This window comes from Astyanax mexicanus, chromosome 5, assembly GCF_023375975.1.
Source record: "Astyanax mexicanus isolate ESR-SI-001 chromosome 5, AstMex3_surface, whole genome shotgun sequence".
Lineage (NCBI taxonomy): Eukaryota > Metazoa > Chordata > Actinopteri > Characiformes > Acestrorhamphidae > Astyanax > Astyanax mexicanus.
Genome location: NC_064412.1, coordinates 32383177 through 32395621, shown reverse-complemented (window position 1 = coordinate 32395621; position 12445 = coordinate 32383177). Strand labels below are relative to the sequence as shown.

Below are 12445 nucleotides of genomic sequence, written 5' to 3'. Positions count from 1 at the left end.
TCTGTACAGTATCATTTATTCTACTTTAATCCTAGGTATATGGAGATATTTGGAGTGCATTATTAGTATCATGACATTCTGGATCATTGACTTCTGTTACAAATCTGAAAAAATATGTTTTTTTAATATCTCAGTTAGCCATATCATATTGCATGCAATAATAAAATCCTAAATCATTTTTCTAATTTAGTGTTTTGTCATATTGCCAAAAGTATCGTTATCGTGAAAATACCATGAAATATCGTGATATTATTTTAGAGCCATATCGCCCACCCCTACTATTGACAAACATTACACTACGAAGGAATAAAGAGCACTGAAGAGCAAAAGAAGCTAAGAGATAAATAAAATAAAATAAAATGAAAAAATAAAATAAAATCAGTACTGTACACCTATGAACATTATTGTTTTCAAATATTCCTGAGGTAGGATTATGTTAAATATTGTTTAAATAAAGTTGCAGGTGATGTTTACAAAAACTCTGCATCATTAATTAATGCAAATTTAAAAGCTGAATTATATTTTTTCATTATTTATTATTATTATTTTTTTGTTCCCCATTCTCTTCCCAGTTTAATCCCTGTTGATATGAACTCCCTCATACTGCCGGATTGCCAGCTCTCATATATCAGCTAACAGAAGCCTGTGCTGACCAATGTGGCATTAGGGCCCAATCCCGTCTCACTACCATTGGCACCATCACTTAGCCTTACCCCAAACAAACCCACAAACAAAAGTATTTTTCTTGTTAAAAATGATGATAACAACTACAGCTCTGGAAAAAATTAAGAGACCTCTTCAGTTTCTGAATCAGTTTCTCTGATTTTGCTTTTTATAGGTTTATGTTTGAGTAAAATAAATATTGTTGTTTTATTCAATAAACTACGGACAACATTTCTCCCAAATTCCAATTAAAAGTACTGTGATTTAGAGCATTTATTAGCAGAAAATGAGAAATAGCTGAAATAACAAAAAAAGATTTTGAAGAGTTTTCAGACCTCAAATAATGCAAAGAAAACAAGTTCATATTCATAAAGTTGTAAGAGTTCAGAAATTAATATTTGGTGGAATAACCCTGATTTTAATCACAGTTTTCATGCATCTTGGCATGTTCTCCTCCACCAGTCTTACACACTGCTTTTGGATAACTTTATGCAACTCCTGGGGCACAAATTCAAGCAGTTCAGCTTGGTTTGTTGGCTTGTGATCATCCATCACATTTGGTAAAATCAAAGAAACTCATAATTTCTTCTCTTATTTTTTCCAAAGCGGTATATTATCATAGTTTAATGTGTAGTTTCAATGTTTTATGGCTATTTTCTTCATAACAAGCATAAAAATTGCTAGCAGTTAATCTCATTAGCTAGCTAGCTAACTTTTCTGTTCCACCTTAAATTGTAAGGCAATAGGCTGCAAAGGCTGCAGCACTTAAGGTGGAAAGGAAAATTTAATAAATAAAAGATAAATAAAAGCTAATTTCAGTGCCCCATCACAGAGTAATTAAGGAAAGGACAATAATAATAAATTGTTGCACCGCTAGCCCTCTTTCTGAAGATACAATGCCCTAAAGTTTACTATTTTTTACTATTGGCAGCTGATCATCAGCTCCGATCATAGTCACAGGGCCTACCACAAAGAGCCCCATGAGTAACACTTTTTTAACCAAAGCAAGTATGTATGTGTGAAAAGAAACATGTAGATGTGACTGTCCATCTGAACACCTTAAAGTAAGTGTGGAAAGTTTGGTACCCGTTTAGCAAAGCTGTGTGTTTGTGTTGCTTAATAGGTTGCAGTGTAGAGACTGCAGTAGGTTCAATACACACAAGCTCTAGTCCTGTCCCAGCCAAGTAGAGCATTCAATAATGCAGTCCAGAGAGAGAGAGAGAGATAGGAAGAGAGAGAGAGAAAGACAGGGAGGGAGAGAGATAGAAAGAATAGTCTTAGCGAGGGCTGCTGAGGGAAGGAAAGAGTAGTTGTATTAGATAAGTATCGGCAGGGAGAGCAGGCCTGTGAGGCTTGTGGCTATTTGTGTATTTTTAGGCGGAATTTCTCTTTCTGAGTGTGTTTTTATTTGTTGAAAATCTGAGTAATACAAAAGTAATATTTTACACAAATCTATAAAAAACATAATAAATATTTAGGGATGCACTGAATATGTGGCAACTGAAATTATTTGGATAAAAATGGCAAAAAAAGGACTTTCGGTGCAGCACTGTTGAGGTAAATAGATGACCAAAATTTAAAAGCTGAGTTCCCAGCTGGGTGATACAAATAAAACCCTTCTGATATCTTGGTGCGATTTATAGAAAAGGTGATATGTGATAAAAAGCAATATGGTGAAACATTTTTAAACGTATGTTAATCATAAGTATCAGTATTTATTTTTAACACCAAAAAGTGCACAGTGTATAGTTAAATAGTAAATATCGAACTGTGTACCTAAGTAATATGTGTTTTTCAAATAATAAACATAAGACAATTTTACACATTGTGGTATTTTACCCACTCAGTAAACTGTATTGGATTATGTTGTTAGAATATCAGTGCTAAAGTAAAACCATGACAAGAACAGCACAGCTTAAGCAAATTCAGGATTAGCATAGCACTGCTAAAGTAAAAGTATAATTAGAATAACAGTGAATAAGTACATTCATGATTTATATATCCTTCTGAAATACATTCCTGATTTAAATAGCACTGTTGAAGTAAATGCGTACTTGAAATAGCACTGCTCATGTAAATTCAAGAGTAGAATAGCACTGCTGAAGCACGTTCATGATTAGAATAGTACTGCTAAAGTAAATTTAGGATTAGAATAGCACTGCTGAAGTAAATGTAGGATTAGAGTAGCACTGCATAAAAAAGAAATCATGGTTAATATAGGCTTTTGAAATAAATTCCTGATTTAAATAGCACTGTTCAAGTAAATTCATAATTAAAATTGCACTGCTGATGCAAATGTATGAATAGAATAGCACAGCTAAAGCAAATTCATGATCAGTATACCACTGCTAAAGTAAATTCATGATTAAAATAACACTGTTGAGGTCAATTTATGATTAGAATAGCACTGCTTGGGTAAATTCATTATTAAAATAGGAGTACTGTTGAAAATTTGTGAATAAAAAAGCACTACTGAGGTAAATTCATGATTAGAATAGCACTGATGAGGTAACTGCGTGATTACAATAGAAGTGCTATTGTACATTTGGGATTAAAAAAACACAGCTAAAGTAAATTAGGGATTAAAATAGCACTGCTGAGGTATTTACATGATTAGAAAAGCACTGCTGAGGTATTTACATGATTAAAATAGCTTGTTCTTTGAAAGGCAAAACAAAGACAAAGTACATTTAAGCTATTTAGTTTATTGAATATTGAAAATGTCATTTTGGAGCATCTCTGATAATTAAATAATAACGCTTCTATATGATGGCGAAGGCTAGCATGCATCACTGTGTTTTATCTCACTCTGTAACAGCAGCGTTCTCCAGAATCTACCATCATCTCTCATACCAAAACCAGGACACAAATCGGACTGACACTGCCACACACACACACACACACACACACACACACACACACACAGCCTCTCATCTCCACCATTACCAGTCCTGTGAGTTGCCATGACAACACGGTGACACAACCACTGAGACGCAGCAAGAGCGGTGCAGTGCTGCTGAGACAAACACACACACACACACTATCCCACAGTCCTTCAGTGCCGCAATGGGAGCAACACCCAGAGACAGACACTTAGCATGCAGGGCCAAAGACATGATCAGTAAAATCAAAGACGTTAGATAGCTGAGAGAGAAGAAGACACATAGGAGAAGGACCACTGGACGGGTGGGATTAATAACGTGTGTTATCTTGGCAGTGTTAGATTGGCACAGCCAGATTGCTGGCATATTTGAAACCATATGTTCATACTGTATTATGACTAGGGCTGGACAGTATTTGAAAACTGTCATTGCAGTATTTATTTTTTCACTGTAAAAAATTCAAGAACTGAAATATTGAAAATGTCTAATACAATTTACACTTATTGGTAAAATAAATAAAATAACGCACCTGTACTGCTAAATAACACAGCATTAAACTCAACCAAGATTTGAACAGTACAGATGTAGTAAATTCATGATTAGAACAACACAGCTGAAGTGAATTCATGATTAAAATAGCACAGCTGAAGCAAATTCATTATTAGAACAACCATGCTGAAGTAAATTCATGAATAGAATAGGACGGCTATAGTATGTCTATAAATAAAACAGCACTGCGTAAGTAAATGTATAATAAGAACAGCACTGCTGAAGTAAATTTAGGATTAGAACAGCACTGCTGAAGCAAATTCATGGATAGAACAGCACTGCTGAAGTAAATGCATGATTAGAACAGCACTGCTGAAGTAAAGTCATGATTAGAACAGCACTACTGAAGCAAATTCATGATTAGAACATCACTGCTGAAGCAAATTCATGGTTTGAATAGCAATGCTGAAGTAAATCCATGATTAAAACAGCACTGCTGAGACAAATTCATGATTAGAACAGCACTGCTGAAAGAAATCCATGATGAGAACAGCACTGCTGAAGTAAATGTATGATTAGAATAGAACTACTGAAGCAAATTCATGATTAATATTGCACTGCTGTAGTAAATTCATGATTAAAATAGTAAATTGCTGAAGTATATGGTGATGTGATGTGATTATCTGGGGACCCGTTACACATTACACAGTTTGTCACCCCAAGAAGTGTGGCTTTTATCTCAATGAAAGGCTTCAGCTAGTATTTTTGAGCAGGATATTGCTCTCCCAACACTTTTTTGGGCTGTGCAGTCACTAGATTTAGGCAGTCTTTGAGTTTAGAGCAGAATCTACAGGCCCAACTGCAACATATGTGGGCAAATGTGCTGCAGGATGCCATACAGAACCTGCATGCCTCTATGCCCAACCGTACCTCATCTTAAATCCTGGTAACTAAAGCCTGTCTACTAGAAAACGTTTCTAAAGCTTGGTAAATGACTACTTATTGAAGAAAGTAAAATATCTATTTCTTTTTATTTTCAGAATAAGATCAGCCTCACAGATGAAAGCGATTAACATCCAGCGGCCCACGCTAACTAAAGCTCCTCATAGGTCAGCTGGTAGCACATAGTGAGAGTATCAGATTCACCCGCAGGTTTCAGGTGCAACTTCCTTTTTATTTGGTTATTCATTCCACAGCCTGATTCAGATCAGCACAATGACTCTCCTTTGACTGAATGAATCAGATTTGTTAAATGATTCAGACTTTCACTTTGAAGATTTCTCATCTTACAGGGCTGGAAATTTTATACTGCATGTGAGCATACAATGTGCAAACACTTGATCTCACAGACCGACACACGCGGAGGGCATGCTGGCGAGATGGTGAGGACAGTTGAAGAGATGGAGAGGATGGCGTTAGTCAGCAAAACCAACTTATATAAAAATACTCTTAACCTTCTATAGTGTTGCCCTCTGGCAACAAACCAAACATCCCATACCTTATTTATGTATTTACTTACTTACCGTATTTTTCGCACTATAAGGAGCACTTAAAATCCTTTCATGTTCCCAATAATAATTGTCAATGCGCCTTATAATCTGGTGCGCCTTATGTAATGCCTAATGTGAATTTTACCAGTCAGGTTGTAAGGAGCCGTAAAGCTACTCTGCAGAAGTGCAGCATTATATATGAGTTTCAGTTTAGTTCTCCAGCACCGAGACTCGAGACTGGAGCAGTATTAGCATTAGCCGCTAAGCACGCCAAGCACTAGCTAGCTCTTTTGCCGTTCAGAAATGAGTGTTATCGGCCTGTAGCTTGCTGCTAACCCCGGCTAGCACTGCTGGAGCAGCATTAGCAGTAGCCACTAACTACGCTAAGCGCTTTGTCTTTCTGGGTTCTGAAATGAGTATTATCTACCTGTAGCCTGCTGCTAACCCTGGCTCTAGCACTGCTGAAGCAGCATTACCAGCTAACCGTGCTAAGTGCTCTTTCGCCGTTCAGAGGTGAGTATTATTGGCCTGTAGCCTGCTGCTAACCCTGGCTAGCACTGCTGGAGCAGCATTAGCAGTAGCCACTAACCACGCTAAGCACTTGCTCTTTTGGTGTTCAGAGTTGAGCATTATCTGCCTACTGCATATTATTATACATACTGATAATAAAATATAATGTTACATGTCATATCTGTGCCCAATATAATGAATACAATGAATTCCATGAAGGGTTAAACTACAAGCTTTCATAAAGGCTTATATATAAAGGTTATCTTTGTCTTATATTAAGTTTGTTTGATAATTGGAAAAATGTCAGTATGACAAAAAAGCAAAAAACAGAAGAAATCTGTAGGGGGCAAATTCTTTTACATGCTACAAATATGAAGTTGATACAAGATGTTTGCATAACAGCAATGATGTGTATGTATGTGTGTGTGTGTGTGTGTGTTTGTGTGTGTGTTTAAGAGGCGTATGGTGTGTGTGGGTGTCAGTATAAACGTGTTCATCATGACTTGTTTCCTTTCACTTGTCTCCTCCCGATTGCGCTATGCAGCCCCCCGACACACACACACAGATCTCATCATATAGCACCCACAGCAGAAAAAAAATACATCTAAGCAATTATATGTTATTTACTGCTTCTTTGATCTATCATCTTTGAGCAGTTGAGTGCAGTGTAGTGCTGAGCAGTTGTAGTAATATTCAATATTATAACATTTTCCACATATATTATATAACAGGGCTGTGTACTGGGAAAAATGTGGCATTACTATAGGTATAACAATACAAGATATCAAAATATATTGTAATACTGTAAGCAAGTTTTTTTAATTGCGATTTAAAATGTTATTAGAAAACTGTTGTATAAAACCACCATATCGTATTCATAAAACAATCAGCGTGTCACTACCCATTTCCTTTAAGGGCCTGGTGCACTCTGACTTTGGCGGATTGCTAATTTAACGGCGTAGCGCTTCTGTGTTTCTCAGGAGAAGAAACTGACCTGCTCTATTCTATTTATTGTGGATGTTTGGTCTGTGCACTTCAAAAACTTCAAGGCAACTTACAGCACTAGATTTCTGAGTTTTGAGGCTTTTAAGTTTTCAAGAAAAAAAAACAGTTAAGGCAGCTATCTTTAACTCAGATAATAAATTTTTCATATGCATAAATATCTGTGGCAGTGACCATTTACTGTATAGTCTAGTATGCCTGCTGTAGCTGTGTTTGTAGTGTATGTAAATGGTGCACTGAGTTGTATGGAAGAGGTCAGTTACATAATCCCACTGCATATCATACAGAGCCAGCAGGGAACCACAGCGTCAACATTAGCAAACTGTCTTTCTTCTGAAAGTCCCTGGAAACAGGCTGTTGACTCACTGGACTGCCGTCACACACACACACACACATACAAACATAGAGAGAGACACACTCACTGTGAGGACAGGCATAACATGGATAGAAAAGGAGGATAACCATATAGTGGATAAAAAATTCAACTGAACTGCAAGAGAGAGAGAGAGACTGTGACAGAAAAGAGAACAACAGAAAATGAGAGAGAGGGGGAGAGAAAGAATATGAGAGAAAGAGAAAGAAAGAGAGATGATGATACAGAGCTAAATCCCAGTCTAAAAATATCCCACTCTTTCACTTTTCTTCCCTCTCATCCATTTATCCCAGCCATCCCTGCTCTGGTAAAATGGTTGAAGTGGGGCTAATGAGCGTGTGAGTGTATTTTTGTGTGCCTGTATGTATGTGTGTGTGTGTGTGTGTGTAGGTGTGTGTGTGTGTAGGTGTATGTGTATGTCCTTGTGTGTCTCATAAGCTGGGAGACCCAGTGAGGCACACCAAAGGATTCGCTCTTTACCTCAGGGCAGCAGAAGAGAAAAGAGAAGACGGGGAAAGAAAAAGGAAAAAAAAAAGAGAGTATTGAAATATATAGGATAAAGAAAATGGAGGAAGGGGAGAGAAATGGGAAAGAGATAGAATATAGTGAGATAGAAAAGAAAAAGGGGAGTGAGAGAAAAAGAGAAAGAAAGTGGCAATAAAATGAGAAATGGAGAATGAATATTTAAATATTTATTTGGTAAGAAAAGCAGAGGGAACTACAGATCTGACAGTGTTACAGGAAAAAAAAGAATGAAAAGTAAAAGAGTGAGGTAAAAAACAAGATGTAGAGGTGGTGATTTAAGTAGAATATTCTTGTTTCTTTAGGAGCATGATAGCGTTTTTATTTTTATTTTTTTTACTCCAGATCACTAACATGTTTAATCCAGTTCTCAGTCATGGTGTTCACAACGCCATCTGGTGTCCTCAGGGTGCCATTACTGGACTGTATTGCTCAGCTAGCCACACGTGAATCAGACACAGCAGTGCTGCTGGAGTTTTTAAACACTGTGTTCACTCACTGTCCTCCACGCTATTAGACACTCCTACCTACAGTAGCTGCTCCACTTATGCCAGCACAACACACACTAACAACACACCACCCCATGCCATTGTCAGTGCAGTGCTTAAAATGACCTGCCACCCAAAAAATAGCTGCTCTGTGGTTGTCCTGTGGCATCCTGACCCCTGAAGGTAATAAAAAAAGTATGCAAAGTAACAGATACAGGACTACAGTCTATAGTTACAGGGAGGTGATTATCATAATGTTATGCATGATCTGTTTATTATGTACAGTACCAGTCAAAGTTGGACACACCTCTCTTCATTCAATGTGTTTTCTTTCTCTTTAATGATTTTTTTTTCATTAACAATTTAAAATTGAAGACTATTAAAACTATACAGAAAAATACGTAGACGTAAAGGGGTTATTCTGTAAACAGAAAGTGTTAAACAAACCAGAATATGTTTGATACTTTAGATTCTTTAAAAGAGAGGTAAAATGGACTTTTGGTGTAGTAATTATAAGCACACCACCGTTCTCCCACAGTGTTCCGAGATCCAGAAATTTTAACAGTTGGCCCAAACATCCTTCAGACTGGGCGACACGGGGCACAACTTGCCCCGATAAATGGATTTTTCCACCGTTATTCAGGTTTAAAGTAGCTCCACACCTCCTTGCTAGAATCCGGAGAGCCCTGACATTTAAAACGAGGCATTAATAACTTAAAAAGTGCACAAGAAACTTAATAAAAACCACTGTGTACATCCCATAACGCTAGCCATATTTGTATATATTTGTAAATATATATATAGACTCTATATATAGACTCCGCATGGCCTGCCTCCTGGTACTGGCTGCTACAGTCTATGCATATATATGTCTATGACATTATCAGTACAAATATATACATAACATATATACATATTTTGGACAAAGTTGGGCATATTATGTACACTTTTTTCATGTTTTGCAACACCAAAAGTCCATTTTACACCAGAGTTCTCCTTTAAGTACCACATTTAGCTTTGAGGACAGATCGGCACACTCTTTATATTTGTATTTTAGGGGCTTCTTGAGGTAGAGTCGCTTGGAATAGTTTCTCAGTGTCTTAAAGGAGTTCCTGGAGGTGCTGAACAATTGTTGCTGCTTTTCCTTCACAATGTGAAGCTCCAGCTCATCCCAAATCACCCATCTCAGTTAGATTTAGGTCAGAGGATTGTGAAGGACTTACTACACAGTTCCATATGTGTCCCTTAATTGGTTTGTTGTCTTTAATATTAACCTACAATGTAGAAAATAAGTTACCAAACTTTTGACTTGTACTGTGAAAAAAATGTGTTGTTCAATACAAAACTTGATTAAATGATTTCCGTTTGTGTTATCCTTTTTGCCACTGTAATGATGATATAAAGATCATATTAATAGAAGATAATCATATTGGTTTATGTCTATTCCTGGATTACCAGAAAACAGCTGTGCAAACCATAGCAACACACACACACATCTCCACACAAACACACACACACACAGACTGAGTGAAGAACATCACTGTCACAGTTGGCAAACAAATGCCTAGAGCGAGTTCCACACACACACCCACCAACCAAACAGTTGTCTTTCCCTGAGGCCAAACAAACAGCTTCCTCCTGAGGGAACCGGTCCAGACTTCAGCTTCTGAAGTTTCACAACTGCTTTAGAGAGAAAAGACAACAGATATTAAATGGAAAATGATAGAGGCCTTAAAACTACATCTGATATTGAATGTTTGAGAATTTAGAGGGCCTAGTTTTATTAGAGTCAGGGGTGGTTTAGCAGTTTGAGCACCAGGCTTGTTACTTGAAAGTAGGCAAGTGTAATCTTCAGTTTGAGACCCATCAATCGACTCAGATGCCTCAGATCAATTAGTCAAGGGCTTTTTAAATATAAAACGAAGACACAAAAATGGTAAAGGATGACATTATAATTATAGCATAGCTATATTTCTTTTGTAGCCCTGATCGATGTTATCGATGCCATGAATAAGATGGTAATGCACATAAAGCCTTAAAATGTTTTTTTTTCCACTTCCTCCCTGGATTTGGCATTACAGGTGCTGCAGAAGTGGCCTCTACTTACATACTAGAGCTGCACGATATATCGTTGCGATGTGCACATGCGCAATAGTCACAGCGCAGGACGTGCGATGTCACTTAAGGCAATTAAATCAAACATGTCATGTTGCAATGTTTTGATTCTTGATACAAGAAGTAGATACACAGCGCTGTCTCTGTGTCTGTGTAAGTGACAGAAACACGAAGGGGGGCAGGAGTAAACATGAGGTAACCGCATGGCCTCAGTCCACATGGTTGGGCATGTGTTTCAAAAACACACGTGTCGAAAGCTTTGCACCTCAGTCCAGCACAGTTTTGGAGAAAGTAAAACCTCGTGTTTCAGTATAAGAACCTTATCCAATCTGTAAAACATGGTGGTGGTAGTATCATAGTTTGGGCCTGTTTTGCCACATCAGAGCACAGCTTGTCTTTATTGGTGGAACAACCAATTCTGAATTATATCAGAGAATTAAAAAAGGAAAATGTCAGGACATCTGTCCATGAACTGAATCTCAAGAGAAAATGGGTCATGCAGCGAGACAACGACCCTTAAATTCCTTCAGATACTGAAGGCAAAGGTTGACGTACTTTTACTGCTAACAAATATGTAATATTGGATAAGTTTCTCAATAAATAAATGACCAAGTATAATGTTTTTTGTCTCATTTGTTTATCTGGGTGCTGATTATATATTTTTAGGACTTGTGTGAAAATCTGATGATGTTTTAGGTTGTATTTATGCAGAAATATAGAAAATTGTACTGTAGTTTTCTGTGGCTCCCAGAGGTCCATTGTCCCCAGTTTGAGAACCGCTGTGCTAAACTACCACTGTTGAATCATTGGGTTCTCAGGTGGGATATGCAGAAATTACTGGAATATTGATGACAGTTTTATTATGGGTCTCCAAACTTCCACTGTTTGGCCTAGACTGCTGAACTTGAGAACCCCTTCAGACAGGAAATGTATTTTATGATTTCCGATTCAAATGACTAGAAGGATAAAGTGTTGGTAGGATGATACTGATACTCCTTTTTCTCTTTCTCTCTCTCTCTCTCAGCTCTTCTCCTTGGTGATATTCGGTTGCATAGCTAACGAAGGATACGTGAATCGACCTAATGAAGTAGTGGAGTACTGCGTCTACAACCGCAACCAGAACGCCTGCAACTACGCTGTCGGCATGGGCACCCTGGCCTTCCTCTGCTGCATGGCCTTTCTGGCCCTGGATGTCTACTTCCCTCAGATCAGCAGCGTGAAGGACCGCAAGAAAGCGGTGCTGGCTGACGTGGGGGTGTCAGGTGAGCGAGCGCCTCAGCCTGCAGCACGAGGGCTTTCATTAGTTTCAATATCAACACTGACCTTTAAATTCATTCATTTATCTTTGGGCGAGAGTCCTGTAGAGCATTATTGGCCTCGCTCTATCTCTCTGTTTCTCTCTTTCACTCTTTATCAGCATTATTACAATCTGACACGATTTGTTCTGGCAGCTGATCTTTACATTGTTTTTTAAAATTTCATGATGAATAGAGCAATAGCAATGTTCCAAAATGCCTTGGAACAAAATCGATTATATGTAGAAAAAAAGAAATTGATTATATGTAGTACTCTTGTTACATGTAAATACTTATGTAATAGTAATTGGGTGTAGATGATATGGCCCTAAAATAATCCCCCAATATTTCAGGGTATTTTGGCAATAGTTATATTCTTGACAATACGAAAAAACATAGGTTTTTCTTTTGAATAATAAGAATATACAACAGAAATATTTTGAATAAGGTTTATTAGTATAAATATAACCATTACATGCTTTCAAGACTTTCTGGATAAAGGTGTAAATAGTTGTATGTATATATATATATATATATATATATATATATGAATTTTACATTTTAACCTGAAATAAAGTAACGTTTCAATGATATTTGAATTTTTTGAGATGCACAT

At 37.3% G+C, this 12445-nt stretch overlaps 1 protein-coding gene across 1 annotated transcript in view; it reads left to right on the top strand.

The window, feature by feature from the left end:
- LOC103039414 (synaptogyrin-1) overlaps positions 1 to 12445 on the top strand; it is a 34381-nt gene that overhangs the window by 10988 nt on the left and 10948 nt on the right. Inside the window, exon 2 of the mRNA XM_007231213.4 lies at positions 11559 to 11796. Within this exon, the coding sequence (XP_007231275.2) occupies positions 11559 to 11796 (238 nt within the window). The remainder of the gene's footprint in view (positions 1 to 11558; positions 11797 to 12445) is intronic.